The 26,633-nt window shown below is 41.5% G+C and overlaps 1 protein-coding gene across 1 annotated transcript in view; it reads left to right on the forward strand.

Annotated features, from left to right (window-relative positions):
• Positions 1-8,837: 8,837 nt before the first annotated feature.
• Pgi (glucose-6-phosphate isomerase) overlaps positions 8,838-26,633 on the forward strand; it is a 93,752-nt gene continuing 75,956 nt past the window's right edge. The window contains exons 1-2 of the mRNA XM_067143593.2: positions 8,838-9,061; positions 14,188-14,281. Coding sequence (XP_066999694.1) covers positions 8,889-9,061; positions 14,188-14,281 — 267 coding nt within the window. The 5' untranslated portion in view covers positions 8,838-8,888. The remainder of the gene's footprint in view (positions 9,062-14,187; positions 14,282-26,633) is intronic.

The following is a 26,633-nucleotide window of genomic DNA, read 5'->3' on the forward strand; positions in this document are numbered from 1 at the left end:
GCGGGGCAAAAATTGCAGACAACGAAGTACCGCACCCGGGTTTGTAGGATAGCGGTGGAGAGGGACTATATGCATCAAAACTGAAGAAAAAGCCATGAGTATGCAATTAAAGATCATTTAGTATTTAACTACACACTAAGAAACTCAAGACCGAGCTCGATAGCTGCAGTCGCTTAAGTGCGGCCAGTATCCAGTAATCGGGAGATAGTGGGTTCGAGCTCCGCTGTCGGCAGCCCTGAAGATGGTTTTCCGTGGTTTCCCTTTTTCATACCAGGTAAATGCCGGGGCTGTACCTTAATTAAGGGCACGGCCGCTTCCTTCCAATTCCTAGGCCTTTCCTATCCCATCGTCGCCATAAGACGTATCTGTGTCGGTGCGACGTAGAGCAAATAGCAAGAAACTCAAGGAAATTAACAGACACTAAAAAGACTGTCAGACTGACGAATGTGCGCGGCAAGTGGGTGAATAGTACCTCAGTGTCCATGACCTTGGCAAAAAATATCCCCGTTTACCATTCATCACAGAAGATGCAAAGTGTCGACTACTTGCTGTGGCGCTATACAAATCGATTAAGTACGACGAACGATTTTTTATGCGTATTTCCGCTAATATTTTGTTAATAATTAAGGAAAATAAAGGAAATAATTAGTTGATAAGACAAAAGGCCTGATAAGTTGCTTGTTTTAATAATTCCTATAATTCCATGTTTCAGCCAGCTAGTTTTATCCACAAAGTGGGGGGTGGGCGACTGCCCACCTCCTCCCTAATCGCTGCTACTGATTCTCAACGCAATAAGCTAGTAATTTCAGCCAACAAAAAGTTCATAGTTTTGAAAGATTTTCTGCACGTCTCCACTAAAGGCGGAATTTACTTATTTTGCGGTAAGTGCTAAACTGCAGCGAAATTCATGGAAACGGGCGAGTTGGCCGTGTGGTTAGCGGTGCACGGCTGTGAGCTTGAATTTGGGAGATATTGGGTTCGAACCCTACTGTCGACAGCCCTAAATATGGGTTTTCCGTGGTTTCCCATTTTCGAATCAGACAAATGCTGGGGCTGAACCTTAATTAAGGGCTTCCTTCCCTCCCCTAGGCCTTTCCTATCCCATCGTTGCCATAAGACCTATCTGTGTCGGGGCGACGTAAAGCACATCGTAAAAAGAAAAAGAAATTCATGGAAAAAAACGAGCTTGAAATCATATTCCAGTATTACGAGGGAAACAGAAGACACAATAAAGATTTCTCAGTTCGACAGAACTACCTGTTAGTTTTAATAATTTAATATAAGAAATCCTTTGATGGCATGGCTATATGGAGTGGAAGGGTAATTCAGTATGTGATCTTGATTAGGACTATAATAAAGTAATAATGAATGATTAGCAATCTTTGTTTCTATTCATGTACCTATCTTTAACATAAATAATTCAGAAATAAACGAATGAAACGTTCAAGGACTAATTTTGGAAAATTATTAACGCGAAATTCAAGCGACGAGAAAAGCCTCCGTAGCTCTGACGGCAGCGCGCGGCCTCTCACCGCTGGGTTCCGTGGTTAAAATTCCGGTCACTTCATGTGAGATTTACGCTGGACAAAGCGGAGGTGGGACAGGTTTTTCTCCGGGTACTCCGGTTTTCCCTGTCATAATTAATTCCAGCAACATTCTCCAATATCATTTCATTTCATCTGTCATTCATTAATCACTGCCCCAGAGGAATCCGATAGGCTTCGGCAGCCGGCACAAATCCTACCCTCGCCGTTAGATGGGGCTTCATTCATTCCATTCCTGACCCGGTCGAATGACTGGAAACAGGCTGTGCATTTTCATTTTTTTAAGCGATGAGAAAAGACCTAATCCGCGAAATAACACGAACAAAATTATCTTTTCACGAAATAGTACATAAATTAATGCGAAAAAAACATGCCGTTGATCAAACCAAATCCTTTAGCGTAACAATCGCGAAGGTCCAAGGCCCACCAAGCGACCACTGCTTAGCCCGAAGGCCTGCAGAGTACGACGTGTCTTGTGGACAGTACGACAAATCTTCTTAGCTTTCTAGACTTCACCGTCAGATAGCTCCTCAATTTTGTAACAAGTAGGCTGAGTGGACCTCGAACCGGCCCTCAAATCCCTTACCTGACCGGGAATCGAATCCGGGGCCTGCGGGTAAGAAGCAAGCACGCTACCCCTACGCCGCGGGACCGACACTTATAAGGCACTGAGACGCGACAGATCGGTGACAGACTGAAGCAGCGGCTATCAAATGATTATCTTTTGGCATCCCAGCCTTAACTATGAATGGGGAACGTTGTTTTAAGGAGAAAATCAACAGAATTATAAATCCCTCTTAACCTGAACATAAATTACGTAAACAACGTAACAAGTAAATTACCTTGTCATTCCGAGGTGGGTACACACCTGCACGGTACGAATGAAATAGATTCAATTTAGATCAGGGCGATTCATGCCTACAATGTAATTACGGTCAGTGAACTGGCCCACTTCAGGAGAGTGAAAGATATGGGAGTGTACGGCCTTCAGAACAACACGACTGCAACAGAGTACAACAGAGTCTCTGGTGCACATTGTGCTGCCAACTGCACGACAAATAATGGCTCCACAATACTGTTTCGTCTGGGGCTGATTATTTATCTTAAGAATAGCGGTGTTCTTGACGTCAAAAGATGATCGCCTCTTCTCCAGTTGCTCACGGAAGTATCTTAGAAGTGATACAGTTTTTGAAGTGTTACGGACACAGGAGTTAGAAGTAGTTGCAGAATATACTAAAATAGGTCAATATTTGTTGCTAGCATCAAATGTACTGTGATAAATATTATTTCCAATAACTAATTTCCCTTCCCTTAAACGAGTATTTGCACCAATCTGTCCTCTTGAATTCCAACTTATTATTCGTTTTACGAACGTTCCTATTTTTTAAAACTCCGCTCAAGCATATCCACCATTCCAAGCCACCTCTCCCTTGATAGCTCAAAACATTCCGCATAGTCGTGCTGTTCATTTTCTTAGTTCCAAATCTTCCCAGCCCAGAGTTTACAACATATTTGGAACACTAACGAAAGCAATGGAGTGCAGTCGAACGAAGCCAGGTGATGCAGAAAATATTAGATCAGGAAATGAAGTCTTAAAGAAAGTAAATTAGTATTGTTACTAGGGAAGTAGAATGACTAATGATGGCAGAAGTAAGGAGGATGTAAAATGCTGACTAACACAAGCAGGAGGGCCTTTCTTAAGGAAAGAAATTTGCTCATTTCGAACATTGAGATAGGAATGAGCCAGATCTTTATGAAGACTTTCGTCTGGAGTGTGACATTGCATGGAAACATGGACAGTAACTAGCACAGAAAGAAAGAAGGAAAGATAATAGACACTTTTGAAATGTGTTGCAGAAGAGTGCTGAAGGTAATAATAGCGTGTTGCCTCCGAAGAGGTCTAGTACAGGTCTTTCAAGTTAGCTGAATGGGCGAGCTGAGCTTGTATGAGGATGGTGGCCTACCTTTGATGATGAAGAAGGCACACACGTACCCAGTCCCAAGCCATCGCAGTTAACCAATGGACGTTAAAATCCCCGACCCAGACGGGAATCGAACTCGCCAGCATGCTAACCAGTTAGCCATGGAGCCGGAACAGAAAACAATTAAAAACTTTTTTATTTTTATTTTATCCATGGTCCATGGTTAGTGAATTAGTTAGCTGTTGATCTTTCGTTCCCAAGAATGCAGGTTAAAGCCTATGTAAGGTCGCTGGCATTTAATGTGTAAAAGAAGCAAAAACTGTCTATCGCTATCTTTCGGCACGTTAGGAAATCTTCTTAAGGATAAACTTTCCATACTCTGACATTTATAATGACCGTTCGATTTTACAACAGAAGAAGAAGAAGAAGGTTAATTTTACTTTGGACGATGTCCATTTTGCTAATAGTTTTACTAACACGTAACTTTACGGCAACGCTGATATGTTGTCTTAATATTACGGTAGGCTACCTACACCTTCGACATTTGCCTGCATCTTCAGGGCTAACATCCACTGAATGCAAACTTACGTGTACAGAATTTTGAAGATGAGGCAGAGAATGTAATATGCAACAAAATGTTTTGAAAATGAAGCATACGGTTCATGTTTAACAGAAAAATTTACCTGTTTCATGTAACTATAATATATTTTGCGCTGATTCCTGGCAACACACAAGATCACATCATTAGTTTCTCAGTTGGAATTTTAACATCAGTCTTGACAACGTTAATATTCAGAAGCACTTCCCTTTGTTTGGATCTATGGTAATCTGGGTGTTGTGCAGATCATAACGTCGTCTAGGACGTGCCCAAACAGTTTGTTTCAATTTATCCCAGGCATGCGTAATGAAATTCATGTTTGGGAAACAGGAAGGCTACTTCGTTCGGCTGATACTACCACGGAGAAGAAGGAAGATGTTAAAGATAACGGCACGGTTAACACGTGAGTTTCGTCGCCATAAGACCTATCTGTGTCGGTGCGACGTAAAGTCCCTAGCAAAAAAAAAAAAAAAAAAAACGTGAGTTATCGTCTGTTAAATGTGCACTGAAAAACCACGGGAGGACTTTGGTGAACCCATGCAATAGCTACCCAGAACCTGAATAAGCTATCGTCTTGCAGCATATGGTGAGTACAGCATCTGAGGCGTGCAATATCTGAAATCGTCTGGGTCATTCACGACACCACTCTACACCAATTTAGGAAAGCCCATTCGGAATGATATCTTGGTCATATGTCACGGGCTCATGGTGTTAAGGCGTAAGAGCTGGGCGTCACTAGGGCCGTCGAGGGTGCAAATCGGCATCAAGCAACCTGTTCATAACAGTTTGATTGGACACATGACATCCTGTAGCCACTACGAATGTCGAATCGAGTCCAGCAGTATACGTAAAAGATGCCTCGACAGTAAAGAAACATGAAGGAAGTTCTCAGGTAGACTATTAAAAGAAGCGTTCTGACAGCTAGCGGAGAAATGGAAGAGGTAAATTAAAAATAGCTACAATGCTGGAGCTGTACCCTAATTAAGACCACGGCCGTTACCTTTCCAATTTTAGCCCTTTTCTATCCTTGCTTCGCCAAAAATCTTCAATGTCTTAGTGTGACGTTGAACCACTAGGAAAAAAAACCACAAAACAAAACATGGATACAAAAACCAAGAACTCACAATTACCCTGTATGAAACGGGATAAGCTGTAAGAAGTCGATGATGATAATTATAATAATGGCGTGTGGCCTCTGGGGAGGCCTGGTGCAGTTCTTTCGAGTTGACGCCGTATAGGCGACCTGCGCGTCTGTGAGGATGAGGCCCTAACTATGATGAATTCTGATGATGAAGACGGCATACACACCCAGCCCCTGAGCCATCGGAATTAACCATTGAAGGTTAAAATATTTGACCTGGCCAGGGACCGAACCCGAGACCCTCTGGACGAAAGCCCAGCACGCTAACCATTTAACCATGGAGCTGGACGCCGATTATGACGACGATGACGATGATGATTGTTATTATTATTCTTTTTCTTCTCCTTCTTTTTCTACCGCCTTTCCCACACCTGTGGGGTCGCGGGTGAGAACTGTGTTGCATAATGTGGATTTGGCCCTGTTTTACGGGCGGATGCCCTTCCTGACACAACCCTATATTGAGGGATGTAATCACTATTGCGTGTTTCTGTGGTGGTTGGTAGTGTGTTGTTTGAATGTGAAGAAGAAAGTGTTGGAACAAACACGAACACTTAGTCCCCGGGCCAGAAGAATTAATCAGAGGTGATTAAAATCCCCGACGCGGCCGGGATTCGAACCCGGGACTCTCTGAATCAAAGGCCTCAACGCTGACCATTCAGCCAATGAGTCGAACTATTATTATTATTATTATTATTATTATTATTATTATTATTATTATTATTATTATTATTATTATTATTATTATTATTATTCCGTCTGGTGGTCATGATTGTTGAGGTGTGAAGTCTATAAATGGTCTGACACCGTGTTTAGCCAGTTTCAGTCCCGTTGGTCGAAATATTTTTCAAATGTTGGTCGCAGGGTAGGAGAAGTGGTGGTATGCAATTTCTAATCACTAGATTGCGTGCCAAAAGCATGGATTAAGTTCCAAACCTCTCCGCAGTGCTCATATAGAGTGAAGGCATATGACGCTGTTGTTCGTCCGTCGGTTGGCGATGTTAAGCCCATGGTGTTATTCGAAAGGATTAGGCTATGTGCCGACACCAAGTCTCACATCCAAACGCGCAGTTCGTCCATAGAGGGGTGTCACATAGGGCGACCTGCACCAGACATGTCTTCGGACATTTCCGGCACTAAAAGCTACACGTTAAATAATAATAAAACAGATGAAGAGAGTAGCACAAGCACACGAGGAGCAGTATCAATCAAGTCTAGGGACTGATTAATCTCAAAGAACTTCCTCTTCTTCTGCCCCTTCACCTTTTCCCAATTATTTGGGGTCGGCACTTTCTTTCTTTCTTTCTTTCTTTCTTTCTTTCTTAATCTGTTTACCCTCCAGGGTTGGTTTTTCCCTCGGACTCAGCGAGGGATTCCGCTTCTTCCTGGAGCGTGAGACGTTGGGCCGGGGGATACAACTGGGGAGAATGACCAGTACCTCGCTCAGGTGGCCTCACCTACTATGCTGAACAGGGGCCTTGTGGGGGGATGGGAAGATTGGAAGGGATAGACAAGGAAGAGGGAAGGAAGCGGACGTGGCCTTAAGTAAGGTACCACCCCGGCATTTGCCTGGAGGAGAAGTGGGAAACCACGGAAAATCACTTCCAGGATGGCTGAGGTGGGAATCAAACTCACATCTACTCATTTGACCTCCAGAGGCTGAGTGGACCCCGTTCCAGCCCTCGTACCACTTTTTAAATTTCGTGGCAGAGCCGGGAATCGAACCCGGGCCTCCGAGGGTGGCAGCTAATCACACTAACACCACAGAGGCGGACGGGGTTGGCACTAATGTGGATTAAGTTGTTATACGGCCGAATGTCCTTCCTGACACCAACCCTATGAAAAAATGAAATGATGTACGGTATGGCTTTTAGTGCCGGGAGTATCCGAGGACAAGTTCGGCTCGCCAGATCAGGTCTTTTGATTTGTTACCCGTAGGCGACCTGCGGTCATGATGAGGATGAAGACGACACATAGACCTAGCCAGTACCGGATTAAGGTGTTTGGGGGTCCTGGGCTATTTAAAAATGTGGGGCCCCTTCTTCGTAATATCACGTAAGACTAGCATACTGAAGTCGTTATAGAAGTACTTCCACTTAAATTGATGAATAGGGACGTGTTGAAATAGACTACAATTTTCCTCTATTTTTCATGTTAATATTTCATAATGCCAAAACATATTTTACATTTGTCTCATCATCACTAACAAATCGACATACAAAACAGAACTTACGTTTTTTGGCACCACTAGGATATTTTCTATCCATTTTACAAGAACATTACAGTTGTAACTTACGAATGGTTTAATAATCAGAGGTGAACTGAAAGTTCTCTTCATAGCATGCGCATTCAAGCGTGCTTCCCCTGTCCCCACCCGCTCACTTCCTAGACCTCTTCCCCTCTTCAGCCTTTGCCCGTGCTCGCAAGCTGCCAGATTAAAATTTTCGTCAACAATAACCTTTACAATAATTACAGTGCGTAAGTAGCGAGGATTGGTGTCTCCGGACGGTAATTGATCCTAGCAGTAATGAAATAGGGCCTACTAACGCGGACGGCTGATAAGAAGGAAGTAAGAGTGTGTGTTCGATATTTTGCGAGCGTAAATATTCATATACATGCACGGAGGTGGAGAAGCAGGCCGTTTTTTATACAGTTTTAGGTTCGACCAAGGGCCGGGGCCCCTTGTCAAGCGGGGCCCGGGGCTGCAGCTCCTTTAGCCCCCACCTCTTAATCCGGCCCTGGACCCAGCCCCAGTGCCAGCAGAATTAACCAATTATGGTTAACATTCCCGACCCTGCGGGGAATCGAACCCGTGACCCCAGCCCTATGAGGAAGTATGCATTCATAATCGTGGTGTGTGTGTGTGTGTGTGTGTGTGTGTGTGTGTAAAGATTAATGTATTAAGAAGATCACAAACATCCAGCCTTCGAGCTAGAGGAATAACGCGACGATCCGGTTTGATGACTTCAAACTACATCAATAAGGAAATGCAATAGTTACACCTCACGAGTTTATCAGCACACAGTGAAAACTTTCTATTTAATCTTAATGAGATTATCGAGAGGAACCTCAAGTATCATGAATGGACATGTATAGACCACATTTACTTCACTATTTCCTGCGTCGACCACAGCGGCTCAGTCTATTAGTCTATGTCACTCTCTTCCCAAGATAGGTACTGAGTTCGATCCCGGTACAGTTCGGTGACATCACCGTGTCGTTAGCTTCCAGCATGTTAGAGAATTCCTGCGGGACAAAATAGCGACACTGTGGTATCACTTAAAATCGATAGTAATTGAAGGGAGGTTAAATAACTACCATATTAAGACAATTCTATGCTGTCTGGCAATATTTATAAAAGAAAAAACCGTTATCAACGCCATTGCAGCTGGATTTTACAGCTAGTTAAACGAGAGTATATTATATTATAAAAACTGTAGTATGGCATCATGGCATCTCGGACTTTGGTGAATTGAGAAACCTGGGCACGTTTTCTTTAGGGGAATTTCGTGGGTGATTGCGACGTAGTTGGCAACCCGTAAAATTAGTAAGCGCCTTCGGATAGCTTTTTGTTCGATTGTTTGGATTGTCAGCTGGCTCCTATAGGAAAGCACAGGAACTAGTCAGTGTCTGATGAGATCTCTCTGTGTAAAGTTAGGATAGAAATTTTGTCCTCGGCTTTCAATATGGCATGTACCTGCAGAACTGTACCCGTGGAGCCTGATTGTTCAGCAAATAGGCCGAGACTTACCGAAGATCCAGCATTTAAAAGACTGCAAGACTATTATGATAAATTTGGAAAGCGTATATTCATTTACCAGCTCATGAAAATCAATCCCAATCGCTTCCAGGAGTACAGGTAAATAAATAACCTTCAGTTGACATTGGGCTGTGTCCTTGAGAAATGTCAAGTCATAAAATAATTTACTTGATCCCTCGCTGCAATTTAGTGATTTCGTAGAATTAGTTAAGTATTCCCTACTGCACTGAAAGTGTTTGCACCGGCTTTTGTTGGTCTTAGGTCAAATTGCTAGACAATTACTTCATTATCTCTACTCGTTCTTTTAGCTTCCGATTAGATTGTGAGAATCTGAATACAATTGCCGGTTTCTGTTATTTCAGGTGAAGAGTTTCAATTTTGATATGATAATTTAATTCTTTTCTGTTATCAGTTACGCACCACTTGAAGGTGTGGGTGTGACTGTAGAGTTGCAAGTATTTTGAAGCGTTTCATCATTTGCTTTTAAAATATTGATGTTGTATTACCCTCTCACTGATATTAACTGTGTTTTAGTATGTTTCGTTTTGATAATGATTGAAACTAAATAATTCTTGTCTAGAGAGTGACCGAACAAGTGGCTGCGTGGTTTGAGTCACGTAGCTATCAACTTGCATTCGGGAGGCAGTGGGTTCGAACCCTACTGTCGGCAGGTCTGAAGGTGGCTTCCTTCCCACTCCTAGCCGTTTCTTTTCCTGTCTTCGCTATAAGACGATGCGACGGAAAGATTGTAAAAAGGGAAAAATTGCAATTGTGAATTCCAGTTCATAGAAGGAAAGGGCGAGAAAGTGCTTTCATCTTGAAAGGGTCTCTATATCACGTCATTAGCCAAGAGGCTGGTTGGATCCTCAAATGGCACCACCAGAGTTTATGTGGTTAGGGAAAACCAGATGGCAGTGTGTAAGTAAATAATACTAGGCAAGATGAGGAGTGGAGTAGTTTACCATTGCTTTCCTCACTGGGCCAGTATTACTGACGCAGTGAGTAACACCTTTCAAAACACTTAGACACACAACTCATGTGCATTCTCATTCAGCACCACCCGTACCTTCGCAGCTTCCTAGCACATCCAGTGTAAGACTTTGGTGGAAGGTAAATTTTACTCTGACCTGTACCAAGGGACAGATTTTGAAAATACTGCATTCATCAAGAATTGGCAGCAGGTGGTCTTGAAGGAGTTGTTATAAGTTAGGGAATTATTTGTCTGGAGCTGTAATGCATTGTAAATGTGTGTGCATTTGGCAGCAGAGATATTGCCCAAATAAACCAATTTTATTTCAGTAAATTGTGTACCTGTCCTGATATAAATATATTATGGACTTGTTCCATATCTGTCTGTTCCATGGCATGAAGCTGTTCCTCAGGGGATGTATTGTCATTGTTAGCACAGTTATTTTTGCTGGCATAATTTTTCTAATATTATATCCTCTATTTTTTCTGACTTAAGATTTTAAATTCTCAGAAGTAAAAATAATAGTGAGGAAAAAAAAAGTATTTTGTAACTCCTTTTTATCCTTTCATGTTACATCTAGTTTCTATTAATAATTATTTCTAATAATACTATTTATAATAGGTGGAGGTGATATTTTTAGGCACCAATAGCTTAGAATGCATACCGATACTTATCAGGCAGTTAGCAATTGGCAGCCAGCCTGCAGTACAGTTGCATAGGTGAGTTGCATGAATTTCAGAAGTTCTTATAGGCTGTGTCTCTTATGTTTATACAAATATTACTGCAGAACCATCATGCTGGCTAGAATAAACTTGCTACACTCACTTACGGGAGGGGGGTACTCCGCTGAGTTTTGCAAGACAACCGTTATTTTAAATTAAATTTTATGTCGTATATCTTCGCCTTTGCTGGTGAGACCTAGTGTTTATGGTGCACTGTATCTTCTGGTATAGGCCAGAACAATTTTGTTAGCCTCCTTTCGTTGATCTGTCTCAGTCTTATCCTTGGCTTTGACAATATGAAAGTGATTGAGGTATGAGCGATGCTGGTAATACCATTCCTCAGGCAGCTAGTCCCTACTATGATTGGTGTGAAAATGTTGCTTATAGGGTCAGTTGGTGCATGCATTTCAGTGGGCTTGGCAGACTGATATGCAATAGCAACTTGTGGCTCAGTGTGGAAAGCAGCGGGAAACTATGTCACTCCTCATTTCTGTAGCATGCCTCTTCAGTGATGCCTAGGCCATCTATGACAGTTAATGGTGGAGCTGTTGAGGATCCAACCAGCCTTCAGGATGAGGACTGAACATACATACATGTCGTATATCAGAAGTTGTATAAATTTGTTTTAATATTATACTCGTTTCATTGAGGTTGGGCTGGGGGTAATTTGGGTATAAAAACAGTCTTTTCTAACTTTAGAGATCCATAGCTTGTTACTGTACCATGATAACACTGGGGAACAATTTTAAATGTTTTTTCTGTTGACTTCAATTTTTATGCTGATATTTACTAAAACATATATCCTGATTTTGAATCTGCAGTCAGTTTTCTTGTATCACGTCAGGTATTTTCTCTACTGCAAATCTCCTTACTGCATTTCCTGGCCTGTCGTGAAAAAAATAAAGGCCGGTGTATTTGATGGTCCACAGATTTGACAGCTGATCAGGGATCCACATTTCATTAGGACAGTGACAAAACTGGAAAGAAATGCTTGGTTATCATTCAACTTTCTTGGAAATACACGAGCAGAGAATTACACTGAAATCATCCAGAAAATCTTGGACTTATACAAAAGGCTTGGATGCAACATGAGCATCAAAGTGCATTTTCTGCGTAGCCATATAGATACGTTCCCCAAAAATCTTGGTGCCACCAGTGATGAACAAGGTGAATGATTCTACCAAGATTTGAAGGTCATGGGATCAACATATGCAGGATGACTACTACTGGAGTATTCGGAGGGATTGTCCACAGATTTCACACTTTAAGAAAAGCTATAAGTGCAAATTTTTGTCAGAAGTAGAATAAATTGGAAAAGATTTTGCATATAAAGGTGGTAATATATCCTCTGTATGAACAAAATTGCTGTTTAAATTGAATTTACTCCTTTACTTTCCATTCTATGTATAAAATTTGAATGATTTTGGAGGTATGGTATCGTAAAAACCTGACGTGGAAGGAAAAACTGAGGTCATATTTGGATTCCCTGCCCAAAAATTAGTAAAAAATAAGTCTCAGATCTAAGTCACCAAAACCTCTATTCCCCAGTGTAATATTTTCAAGTATGTTGACCTTTATCATAATAACAACACTGTGCCTTACTAACTTATATCAGTGGCAACTTATATCCGGTTTACTCCATGGATGCATGTATGGAGAAATGTAACAATGACCATTCCTTTGCATTTGGTTAAAAACTTGACTGAATATTTGTTTTTATTCTGTCATCTTGTTCTGTATCCTGCTCCTCTATACTCCTTCACTATCTTGCCACATTTTGGTAATGTACTGAGACACAGAATCCTCTTGTTGTTGTTATTATTATTATTATTATTATTATTATTTATTTCAAAATTTGAGACTTTTGTTGGTATTGGGTCCAGGGCTTTCTTCTTTGTCATTTTCATCACTTTCAGAAACAGATTTCTAAATGACTGTAGCATTGTTCCCTCCTTTTTTTTTTTTCTTTCTTCTTTCACAGCTTTTTCCTTACTGTATTTTTGTTCTGATTTCTTACCTCTTTCTCTTCTTTTAAACTTTCTTGTACCTCTTCAGCTGTAAGCACTTATCTAACATTGCTTCATTGTTAACCCTCAACTTGTGAGGTGTGGTCACATAGACCGCGGGAAACTTTTCAAGTTTTATTTTATTTCCTGTCTTTTCTTTCGTTTACCTTCCTAGCGTGAGACCTCGAGTCACTGCACAGCTCAGTGTTGCTCCAGCTGTTGACAGGTGCATTACCACAGACCGTACCTTACTGTTTACATTCCATATTGACCATGCTTGCAGGTGATTAAATTAAGTAGGAGAATTTGGATTTGAAAGCACTGTGCAATCATAGCTTGAGGCAGGTGCAAGTGATATTGAAACTGACTGTGAAGAAGATTTCTTTAGTACTAATAGTGACAATATTTCAGAAGGTGAATTTTCTCTAATTGGCATCCGTGAGGCTAAGGAAAGGGTAGAAGAAGAAGAAAAAGGCAATGGTGATTACAGCACTTCTGGTAGAGTATACTGTGGAAGAAAAAGATATAAATAGTCCCATGAGCCATTCGTGAGAATAAAAATTTTGCCTAAAATTATATGTGCTGTACATGGTGTGATCTTTTACAAAATGATGTAATTTACCTTGTTTAACTGTTTCACTCTATCAGTCACAGGTATTTGTTTCTAAATATTAATTATATAATGATATTGTATAGAGGTTCCTTTCTTTAAAATTAATTAAAACTAATGGTCACTGAAGAGATTCTACATCATTTATAGGAGTGAAAGTAAGGTTAATAGACATACACTTTGATCTTCTGACATATTTGCATTTTTAATCCATTTTATATGAATGGAAGTACCAATACATGTGGTTTTAAGTTAATCGTTTGATTACGTGTGGCTATGTGTAACCAAGGTACACTAGTGGTGTCTTTGAGACCCCACCTCACAACGTATCTCAGAAATACCACCTCACAAGTTGAGGGTTAAAACCATGTGTAATGAACACATGCCTGAATTTGGTTACTGTATCACGGCTATAACAATACAGCTTTAAATGTGATGTGTCTATTGAAACACTAGTAAACAAAATATCACTTTTTTTTTCTTTTTCAGGCATTATCAGTGTGACCAACAGTAATTTTTTAATACTTTATCATTGGCATCTATGAATTAGACAGTATATTGAATTGACATATGTAAGTTATGAAGATTAGGTTAGGTTTTATTCAGTAAATTATAATTTATACCCTAAGTATCCCCCTGTATCTGAATAACTCTGAACCTCCCTATGGATTGTATGGATTGCGTGAATGGGTCACTCAGGACCATGCAGAATCATCATTTGTGTTGAGCTTTCCTCCTTGCCCAATAGTTCTCCATTTTCATGTAGGCCTATCTATCTTCATTCTTCTTAAAAAAAGATGTTTGAAGAATCGGACATAGGCCTATGGAGATGGAGGCAGAGTATATGATTGGTGGATATGAAATTACTTTGGAAATACACTGTTCCAGAATTGCCTACTTTTGGTTTATATTTACAGTGTTCGACTTCTTACCCCTGAAGATGGTGACATTCTTATTGATTACTCCAAAAATCGAGTCAATGAAGATGTTATGGCTCTCTTATTTGACCTTGTAAGTATCTTGTTTTCCTTTTCTTTCAATCAATCAATACTGATCTGCATTTAGGGCAGTCGACCAGGTGGCAGATTCCCTATCTGTTGCTTTCCTAGCCTTTTCCGAAATGATTTCAAAGAAATTGGAAATTTATTGAACATCTCCCTTGGTAAGTTATTCCAATCCCTAACTCCCCTTCCTATAAATGAATATTTGCCCCAGTTTGTCCTCTTGAATTCCAGCTTTATCTTCATATCGTGATCTTTCCTACTTTTATAAACGCCATTCAAACCTATTCGTCTACTAATGTCATTCCACGCCATCTCTCCGCTGACAGCTCGGAACATACCACTTAGTCGAGCAGCTCTTCTTCTTTCTCTCAATTCTTCCCAACCCAAACATTGCAACATTTTTGTAACGCTACTCTTTTGTCGGAAATCACCCAGAACAAATCGAGCTGCTTTTCTTTGGATTTTTTCCAGTTCTTGAATCAGGTAATCCTGGTGTGGGTCCCATACACTGGAACCATACTCTAGTTGGGGTCTTACCAGAGACTTATATGCACTCTCCTTTACATCCTTACTACAACCCCTAAACACCCTCATAACCATGTGTAGAGATCGGTATCCTTTATTTACAATCCCATTTATGTGATTACCCCAGTGAAGATCTTTCCTTATATTAACACCTAGATATTTACAATGATCCCTGTTACCGGGTTTTTGTGGTAGTTATGCTTGAAAGAAGGTGCGGGGTGGTGAACGGGTCTCAAGCTACTAAAGTAAAATTAATTTAAAATTTAACCAGGTTATATTTTCTTTTCAAAAACAAAGAAATAACAAGCATGGCAGGTACAAAGTAGCAAATCAAAGGGTAGTTACAAAATTTACAGGATTTGGGCTTTGAGCCCTGAAAACACAATGCCTGGGCAATCAGCTCAGTTTTACCTCCAAACACAAGTTTCAACAGAGGGGCAGAAAACCCCATTCATGCCTGGGAGCCCTAGCTCCAAATTACACTGAAAAGCCTCCACGAGGCATACAACACTCAATTTTCAAAAGAGCCACTCGCTCTCAAATTTAAGCCTCTCCCAGGCCACACCAAACTCCACCTTCAAGTTGTCCTCAACGGACGTAAACACAGGGGTAAAATACCCAATCTACTGAGGTCTATTAAATGAAAAAGAAGGTTAATTAAATGACCTCTAAAATAACAATTTGAGAGAAGGCAACTTGCACTCCTAATACACTTTGATAAAGACCTACTTGGCACTAGGCCGTTAATACAAGGGCTAATCCCATACTAAAGAGGTGACTTAAGAAGAGAACAATTGTTTTACGTTAACGAAGAATAGGTTGAGAAAAATAAGTTCACCTCAAAACAATATGAGTGGGAGCTCGAGAGGGTTAGCACTCTCTATCCCAGTATGTAGCTTTAAAAAGAACAGATGAGAAGAGTAATTACATTAGGAAAAGGTTACATGGTAGAACGCTTGGAACCCGCCCCGAGAGTTAAACTGCTGAGCTAGCAAAGAAAGAAGTTATTAATCGGCCATTACCTTGTTGTTGACCGCTGCCGAGGAAAGAGGCGCTTCCCGCCTCCTGCTATGTACTTAATACACTGAAAGATGGAACAGAAGTCGCGCAGAGACACAAAAATCAGCAGTTTATATCCCCTCGCGGAAGGTTCTAGGCGTTAGGGGAATGAAAACACCCGCCCACAATTATTTTATTGGCTAGGGTACAGAAACATATCCAAGTTGGGGGGAGATACATCGGATTGGTCGGAAATTACTAAAAGAAATTCGGGATTGGATAAATCTAAAACAAGGGGAAAAAGAGGGATATACAGCCAACTTAAACAATAACTGAAAAAAATTTAGCAAAGATAAACATTTGAAATAAAAATTTCTCCAAAAAAAAATAGTTCTTTGACTTCGCACTAGGGTGCACTATTGTTGATCTTCAGTAGTGTCCTCTAGAAGAGAAAGTTCACACTTCTTACTTCAAGCAAAACAAAAACACATCAAAAATGACACAGTTCAAAAACTCAAAATTTTCCACGTGGTGACATCTTCTGAGAAGGTAAAGAATTAATAGCGTAGATAAAGTTCAGACTTCCTCCAGCAGAGGAGTTTCAACAGGCGCACATTTTAAATTAGCGGTGTGAAGGTGTACCGCCCGGTACAGACCTCCCCCCCCCCAAAAGTACCTCCAGGGGTGACACATGAAATCTGTTTGAAACAAGGTCCAAGTTATGCTGTGGATATGAAGATTGATTGTAGAAGCATTTATAAGATTTCTTAATTGGGTTTGATTCAGTTTCAAAATTTAGTTGTTGCAGGTGAAGTAAAGTCTTTATATTTGTAGAAGTTGAATTTCTGAAGATAAACTTTTAATACTTAGAGGTGAAGAAAATTTTGCAATTGCCACCAAATATTGCTGTGGAATTCCCAAGTGTAGTCATTGCTTATCGTAACTGTCCATGTAGTTGATGTTGATCAAGTTGAATGGCCAGACCGGCCGTTGCAGCTTGCGTCCAAAGGGAGGCCGCTTGGACCCCTCAAGTACCCTGAGATACCGCTCGCCCGCACTATGAGGGGAGCAGTGGTGTTGAAACACGCCGCGCCCGCAGTGAAGGTATACAGGCTGCGGGCAAGTAGCAGGTCGTGCGCCGCACATCAGCCTTGGCCGGGAGGAGAGCTCCGGCTCGCCGTGCACATGTCGTCCTCGCTGGGGCCGAGGGGGCCCGTCTTCTGCCCCAGTTGCTGCACGGCGCCGCGCGGCTGCGGGGGCACTGAAACATTAAAGCTAGGCGGCAGAATTGTGTTGGACCATCATCTTTTTGAGGGCACAGGCTTGGTGAAGAGGTTGAGGGGTCAGCGGCGTGCAGATGTCCATGGCATTTAATATAATTCAGCCACAGTGTGTATTGGAGCAGGAGACGGGAGCGTGGTAATGGCCGAGGCAAGGACAGAATGGCAGTTTAACGGATCGGGGAAGGTTTTACAAGAGGCTTACATATAAGACAAAATATTATAGAAGGGGCAGAAAGCCTTAAAAGTTGAACTCAAAAAAAAAATATAACCTTCATATTCCTTTCAAATTATATGAAGCAAGTTGACACAAAATTTACACTGGTTTCACCTGTGACAGGTGAACCCTAAATATCCTCTCGGTGGCTGGATTGCTTACTAACAACGTAACCGGCGTAAGGAAATCAAGAATAATGCATGGCCCATGAAATCTGGGGGCAAGCTTGCCCGCGGGAACAAAGTTCTTGACCATCACCTGGTCACCTACATTCAAAGTGGTGGGTCTCCGTCCACGATCATACCTTTCCCTAACCTTTTCATGAGATACCTTAAGATTGGCTTTAGCCTTCTTCCAAAGATCTTTAATATTATCCGGATCTATTGTCTCGGGTAGAATGTCACTCAGAGACCAGAGGTTAGAGAGCGGCGAGTTAGGAACAAACTTGAACATCAAAGAAGCTGGAGTAAATTTATGGGATTCATGAACCGCCAAATTCAAAGCAAAAGCTAACCAATGCAGGGACGTGTCCCACCTGGAATGATCATCATGATGATAGGCAATCAGTGCGGACCTGAGATTACGATTAACCCGTTCAGCCAGAGATGGTTGAGGGTAATAAGCAGAAGTAGTTACATGAGAGATGGATAAGTCAAAACAGAATTTACGAAATAAATTAGATGTAAAAGCCTTAGCATTATCAGATACAATATATTGGCACGGACCAAAAGAAGCAAAAATAGAATTTAGGCAAGTAATGGTGGACTGAGCGGTAGCCAGCTTAGTCGGAAATAACCAGGAAAATCTGGTAAAACCATCTACACATACAAAGATGAATTTGTTGGCATTTCCCTTCGACTGGGGGAAGGGTCCTACATAATCAATATACAGGCGTTCCATGGGGCGCGATGCTTGATGCGAAGCCAAAAGGCCTACCTTGGTGGACATGGTGGGTTTACTGAGCAAACAAGATTTACAAGCTTTTACAAGTTCACGGATTTCACCGTCCATACCTTTCCAGATGAACATTTCACGAATCTTTTCACGAGTTTTAAATATTCCCAGATGCCCCCCCAATGGGGTCTCATGGTAGTACTTGAAGATCATAGGCACAAGAACAGCTGGAACGACAACCTTCATCATCTTGTCATGCCTCGAAGGGCAACATAAAACACCATTCCTCAGAACATAAGGGACAACATGTTCCCCAGAAGAAAGGGTTTCCATTATCGGAGCCAGCGTCGGATCTTCACGTTGGTATTTCTCGATATCCCTAAAAAGCATGGGGGCATCAGTTAAGATGGCATTAACATCAAATAGTATGGACTCGGGATGTGATGAACTGTCGACCGGTTCATGGGTCTCGACGTCGTTAGAAAACATACGACTGAGTCCATCAGCAACAACATTTTCAGTACCTCTGATATGCCTGACATCGAATTGGAAGGCAGAAATACGGATGGCCCAACGGGCTATGCGACCAGTACGACGCGGCCTACCTAAGACCCAGCTTAATGCTTGATTATCTGTCTCCAGGTCGAATTTGACGTGTTCCAGATAGAGACGGAACTTTTCTAAGGCGAATAAGACTGCCAAACCTTCGAGCTCATAGATGGAATACTTGGCTTCTTGAGCCGACAAGGTCCTAGATGCATAGGCGATAGGTCGCCTCCCTAGTTCAGTCTCTTGAAGAAGGACTGCCGCTACTGCTGACGACGACGCGTCGGTTTGAACGATGAATTTCTTCGAGAAATCAGGCATAGCAAGTACAGGTGCATTACAAAGAGCTAATTTAAGGTCTTCAAAAGCGGCTTGTTGAGAAGGTCCCCACTCGAATTTGATGCCTTTCCTACGAAGAAGGTTTAAGGGCGCCGCTCTATTAGCAAAGTTAGGAATGAACTTTCTGAAGAAATTTACCATACCAATAAACCTGGCGATGCCTTTAATGTCCTTGGGAGGTTTAAAATCACGGATGGCCTGTGTTCTCGAATGATCGACTGCAACACCATCAGGTGACACAATATGCCCTAGGAATGACATAGAGGGCTTAGCAAAGGCAACCTTGGACAACTTGACAGTTAACCCAGCCTTACGAAGGCGATTGAGAACTTCTCGCAGATGATCTAGATGCTCCTCAAAAGTCTCTGAAAATACGACGACATCATCCAAGTAGTGATATAAGTACTCAAATTTGATGTCGGAGAAGACCCTATCTAGTAGCCTAGTGAGTACAGCTGCTCCCGTGGGGAGCCCGAAAGGCACGCGGTTGTATTCATATAAATTCCAGTCCGTGGCAAACGCTGTAAGGTGTTTAGACTCTTCGGCAAGGGGAATTTGATTATAGGCCTGATTCAAGTCCAAGATAGTAAAGAACTTGGCCTTACGAAACCATGAAAAACAAGAATGAAGGTCGGGAAGGGGCACAGATTGTAACACCACCTTCCGATTGAGAGGCCTATAATCAATGACAGGCCTGAAGCCTCCTTGGGGTTTCGGAACTAGAAAAATAGGCGAAGAATACGCCGACTTAGAGGGCCTAATAATACCATCCTTCAACATCTGATCGATAATTTCTTTCAGAGCCTTCATTTTAGGTGGAGATAGCCTATACGGTGGAAAACGGACAGGAATCGAATCCGTGACCTCAGTTTTGTATTCTATCAGGTCAGTAACACCAAGAGTATCAGAAAACACCTCTGGAAACGACTGACACAGTTTACGAATACTATCAGCCTGCTCCTCAGGTAGATGTCTAAGGTCTAACAACATCTCATCCTGGGTAGGCGAAATAGAAGAACATGATGCAGAATTACACTTTAATAAAGGGATGCTACAATTAGAGGCAAATTTGAAAGTGCAAGACCTACTCTGAAGATCGAGCACAAGACCAGTGTGAAAAATAAAGTCCGCTCCCAATATAATGGGGCAAGACAAGAGCTTGGCCACAAACAATTTAACTCTCCAAGTGAATTTAAAAATACGAATTTTGACCAATAAGGAACCTAGAATTTCTAATGGGGATGAATTAGCCGAAACATATTGAACAGGAGATGAGACATAGTCAGGTAGTTTACAAACAGATTTCAATTTAGAATACCATTCAGCCGAAATAATCGAACAAACACTGCCTGAATCTAAGAGAGCTGTTATAGGCTCATTGTTTAACTCAATCTTAAGAAAAGGAATAGGTGCGGGGGAATCCGCCGCAATCCTGAGACACTCTTTGGGACCTTCAAAAGATAAATTTGAAAATTGCTCGTTCCCTGAATTTACAACCTGTTTACCAGGGGCTGAGTCTCGGGAGGATGGATTAGTCGACTCAGCCGAAGCCACTAGTCACTTATTATTGGCATAGGTAGAATTTGCACCAGAAGTTGAGCAGGAGGGGGTGCTATTCGAGTTTGGGCAATTCTTGGCGATATGTGAGAAAGCCCCACATTTAAAACAGCCTTGTGCTGAACCAGCTCCATTATTTGCCCTACTACTTTTGACCAATGGACATTTATTGCGAAGATGGTCAGGCGACCCGCAAGCATAACATTTACGGGGTGTGACTGGTCGGCGAGGTGGAGGCCGAGTATTACTAAACGAAGGAGGGGGTTCTTTTGCCACACGCAAAGAATCAGCGTACCTAACTCCTTCCGCTGAGACGGCCAACGCTTCAAGTTCAGAGAAAGTTTGCGGGCACGCCGCGAAACACAAGTATGACCTATAAGATGGTGAAATACCTTCCACAATAGCTTGTACAATTTGATCCTCAGGGAAGTGAAGAGCAAACACCCTGGTATAAAACTTAATGTCTTGTATGAAATCAGCCAAGTTCTCATCCAATCGCTGTACACGATAATAGTACTTCTGAATCAGAGATGACCTCGCGCGGGCGGGAATAAAATTTGCAAGCAAGTGTGCATGAAAATCTTCAATAGATGACTGTTCGGCTATGGCTCTTACTATTTTGTCAGAAAGAATACCAATTGCATAAGGATAGATGATTTGCAAAATTTGACATGGAGAAAGAGAAAACACAAGGGCATGATCCTGAAATTCAACCAGAAATCTTAAAAATGAAATTACTTCACTGGTGGTATTCACCGAAAACTTAGAGATACCTCTGAGCAACATTGCCAATGGATGAGGCAAGCTGCTAAACCCGGGTGACATAGTAGGTAAAGGTTTCAATGGCAAGGAAGTTAATTCAGAACGGATGTTACTCAACGATGCACGGCGTTCAGATTCGTTGTCCAATGAGGCAGAGATAGTTTGAGCGGCGATGGTTTTCCTATTAACTTCTCCCTTATGAGGTTCTTCCTCGCTACCTGCATTCACTGTGGTGGGTAGATCGCTTTTGGGAGGAACCTCCCCTGTTAACAATTGAGTAACCTTGCTAGATAATTCAGACATATTTTCAAGCAGCGTACTAGCTTCCTTCTTCTGAACGTCATTCAACTTTAGAGACAACAGATCGTTAACTCTATTGGAAAAATGAAACAGCCTAGCTTGCACACGCTTAATTTGATTAGGAGAAGGATCATTTTCATAAAAAAAAACTAACTACAGAAGCTAGCCCAGTAATATTCTCCGTGATCGTGGAAAGAGAGTCGTCAATTTCTTTCTCTCCCAAATTGGGGATGGAAATGGGCAAATCTAGGGACTCTCTAAGCTTGTTTGTGTCTACTGCAACCGTGCCTCCAGATTGTACATTTCTAATAGTCAATTCATAGATCAACTCCTCCTTGCGCAAATAGTCAAGATGGAGAACATCGCGAGGGCCGGGCATGGTGACAGAACAATTTTGAAAAACTCAAAAGATTCCAGCAACTGGGAAAATAGTTAGAGTTCAGAACAAAACAATGTTTAGCCGTCAAAAGGGGCTAAATTGAGACCCATTCAACCACGCTCTGCTACCACTTGTTACCGAGTTTTTGTGGTAGTTATGCTTGAAAGAAGGTGCGGGGTGGTGAACGGGTCTCAAGCTACTAAAGTAAAATTAATTTAAAATTTAACCAGGTTATATTTTCTTTTCAAAAACAAAGAAATAACAAGCATGGCAGGTACAAAGTAGCAAATCAAAGGGTAGTTACAAAATTTACAGGATTTGGGCTTTGAGCCCTGAAAACACAATGCCTGGGCAATCAGCTCAGTTTTACCTCCAAACACAAGTTTCAACAGAGGGGCAGAAAACCCCATTCATGCCTGGGAGCCCTAGCTCCAAATTACACTGAAAAGCCTCCACGAGGCATACAACACTCAATTTTCAAAAGAGCCACTCGCTCTCAAATTTAAGCCTCTCCCAGGCCACACCAAACTCCACCTTCAAGTTGTCCTCAACGGACGTAAACACAGGGGTAAAATACCCAATCTACTGAGGTCTATTAAATGAAAAAGAAGGTTAATTAAATGACCTCTAAAATAACAATTTGAGAGGAGGCAACTTGCACTCCTAATACACTTTGATAAAGACCTACTTGGCACTAGGCCGTTAATACAAGGGCTAATCCCATACTAAAGAGGTGACTTAAGAAGAGAACAATTGTTTTACGTTAACGAAGAATAGGTTGAGAAAAATAAGTTCACCTCAAAACAATATGAGTGGGAGCTCGAGAGGGTTAGCACTCTCTATCCCAGTATGTAGCTTTAAAAAGAACAGATGAGAAGAGTAATTACATTAGGAAAAGGTTACATGGTAGAACGCTTGGAACCCGCCCCGAGAGTTAAACTGCTGAGCTAGCAAAGAAAGAAGTTATTAATCGGCCATTACCTTGTTGTTGACCGCTGCCGAGGAAAGAGGCGCTTCCCGCCTCCTGCTATGTACTTAATACACTGAAAGGTGGAACAGAAGTCGCGCAGAGACCCAAAAATCAGCAGTTTATATCCCCTCGCGGAAGGTTCTAGGCGTTAGGGGAATGAAAACACCCGCCCACAATTATTTTATTGGCTAGGGTACAGAAACATATCCAAGTTGGGGGAAGATACATCGGATTGGTCGGAAATTACTAAAAGAAATTCGGGATTGGATAAATCTAAAACAAGGGGAAAAAGAGGGATATACAGCCAACTTAAACAATAACTGAAAAAATTTTAGCAAAGATAAACATTTGAAATAAAAATTTCTCCAAAAAAAATAGTTCTTTGACTTCGCACTAGGGTGCACTATTGTTGATCTTCAGTAGTGTCCTCTAGAAGAGAAAGTTCACACTTCTTACTTCAAGCAAAACAAAAACACATCAAAAATGACACAGTTCAAAAACTCAAAATTTTCCACGTGGTGACATCTTCTGAGAAGGTAAAGAATTAATAGCGTAGATAAAGTTCAGACTTCCTCCAGCAGAGGAGTTTCAACAGGCGCACATTTTAAATTAGCGGTGTGAAGGTGTACCGCCCGGTACAATCCCCAAAAGGAACTTTCACCTCATCAACGCAGTAATTAAAACTGAGAGGACTTTTCCTATTTGTGAAACTCACAACCTGACTTTTAGCCCCGTTTATCAACATACCATTGCCTGCTGTCCATCTCACAACATTTTCGAGGTCACGTTGCAGTTGCTCACAATCTTGTAACTTATTTATCACTATAGAGAATAACATCATCCGCAAAAAGCCTTACCTCCGATTCCACTCCTTTACTCATATCATTTATATATATAAGAAAACATAAAGGTCCGATAACACTGCCCTGAGGAACTCCCCTCTCGACTATTACAGGGTCAGACAAAGCTTCACCTACTCTAACTCTCTGAGATCTATTTTCTAGAAATATAGCAACCCATTTAGTCACTCTTTTGTCTAGTCCAATTGCACTCATTTTTGCCAGTAGTCTCCCATGATCCACCCTATCAAATGCTTTAGACATGTCAATCGCGATACAGTCCATTTGACCTCCAGAATCCCAAGATATCTGCTATATCTTGCTGGAATCCTACAAGTTGAGCTTCAGTGGAATAACCTTTCCTAAAACCGAATTGCCTTCTATCGAACCAGTTATTAATTTCACAAACTTGTCTAATATAATCAGAAAGAATGCCTTCCCAAAGCTTACATACAATGCATGTCAAACTTACTGGCCTGTAATTTTCAGCTTTATGTCTATCACCCTTTCCTTTATACACAGGGGCTACTATAGCAACTCTCCATTCATCTGGTATAGCTCCTTCGACCAAACAATAATCAAATAAGTACTTCAGATATGGTACTACATTCCAACCCATTGTCTTTGGTATATCCCCAGAAATCTGATCAATTCCAGCCGCTTTTCTAGTTTTCAACTTTTGTATCTTATTGTAAATGTCATTGTTATCATATGTAAATTTTATTACTTCTTTGGCCTTAGTCTCTTCCTCTATCTCAACATTATACTTGTAACCAACAATCTTTACATACTGCTGACTGAATACTTCTGCCTTTTGAAGATCCTCACATACACACTCCCCTTGTTCATTAATTATTCCTGGAATGTCCTTCTTGGAACCTGTTTCTGCCTTAAAGTACCTATACATACCCTTCCATTTTTCACTAAAATTTGTAAGACTGCCAATTATGCTTGCCATCATGTTATCCTTAGCTGCCTTCTTTGCTAGATTCAATTTTCTAGTAAGTTCCTTCAATTTCTCCTTACTTCCACAGCCATTTCTAACTCTATTTCTTTCCAGTCTGCACCTCCTTCTTAGTCTCTTTATTTCTCTATTATAATAAGGTGGGTCTTTACCATTCCTTACCACCCTTAAAGGTACAAACCTGTTTTCGCATTCCTCAACAATTTCTTTAAACCCATCCCAGAGTCTGTTTACATTTTTATTTACCGTTTTCCACCGATCATAGTTACTTTTTAGAAACTGCCTCATACATGCTTTATCAGCCGTATGGTACTGCCTAACAGTCCTACTTTTAAGACCTTCCTTTCTATCACATTTATTTTTAACTACCACAAAAACAGCTTCATGATCACTAATACCATCTATTACTTCAGTTTCCCTATAGAGCTCATCTGGTTTTATCAGCACCACATCCAGGATATTTTTCCCTCTGGTTGGTTCCATCACTTTCTGAATCAGCTGTCCTTCCCATATTAACTTATTTGCCATTTGTTGGTCATGTTTCCTGTCGGTCGCATTTCCTTCCCAATTTACATCTGGCAGATTCAGATCTCCTGCTACAATCACATTTCTTTCCATGTCGTTTCCCACATAGCTGACTATCCTATCAAATAATTCCGAATCCGCATCAGTGCTACCCTTTCCCGATCTGTACACTCCAAATATATCAAGTTGCCTATTATCTTTAGAAATGAGCCTTACACCTAGAATTTCATGTGTCTCATCTTTAACTTTTTCGTAGCTTACAAATTCTTCTTTCACCAGAATGAAAACTCCCCCTCCCACCTTTCCTATCCTATCTCTACGATACACACTCCAGTGCCGTGAGAAAATTTCTGCATCCATTATATCATTTCTCAGCCATGATTCAACTCCTATTACAATATCTGGTAAATATATATCTATTAAATTAATTCTATTCCTTTCTTTACAATACTTCTACAGTTCAGCACTAACAATTTTATGTCATCCCTACTTGATTTCCAGTTCCCTGTTCCCTTATCACCGCTCCCTAGGCCATCCCGTTTCCCTGAATGTACCTCCCTATTACCCTTCCAAACAAATTTCCTAACTTATACGTACCACTGCGGTTTAAATGAAGGCCATCCGAGCGCAGATCCCTATCTCCTACCCACCCATTAGGATCTAGAAATTTCACTCCCAGTTTTCCACATACCCACTCCATAGTCTCATTTAAATCCCCAATCACCCTCCAGTCAGTATCCCTCCTACACAGTATTCCACTAATAACAATCTCCGCTTTCTTAAACTTCACCCGTGCTGCGTTTACCAGATCCCACACATCTCCAACTATGTTGGTACTTATATCAGCTTGCCTTACGTTGTTGGTACCAACGTGAAACACTACCACCTTCTCCTTCCCCTCCTCCCTCTCTTCTACTTTCCTCAACATCTGCCTCAACCTAATTCCTGGATAACATTCTACCCTGGTTCCCTTTCCTCCACACACTTTCCCCACGTGTCTAACGATGGAATCCCCCATGACCAGAGCCTCAACCCTACCCACCTCATTTGATCCCCTCCCCTCCTGGTCAGCCCTATCTTTCCTGATAGCTGCAGAAGCTACTTCCTCCTCCCTTTTCTCCTTCCCATGACCCTGTTCCACCTGTCTTTTCCTATCCTCTACTCTACATTTCCCTTTCCTACCTTTTCCCTTCCTCCTACTTCCATGCATCTCAGCAACAGTTCCCTGTCCCTCATCTTCCCTCTGTTGTTCTACCTGGAGTG

The sequence above is a fragment of the Anabrus simplex genome, chromosome 3 (genome assembly GCF_040414725.1).
Source record: "Anabrus simplex isolate iqAnaSimp1 chromosome 3, ASM4041472v1, whole genome shotgun sequence".
Classification (NCBI taxonomy): domain Eukaryota; kingdom Metazoa; phylum Arthropoda; class Insecta; order Orthoptera; family Tettigoniidae; genus Anabrus; species Anabrus simplex.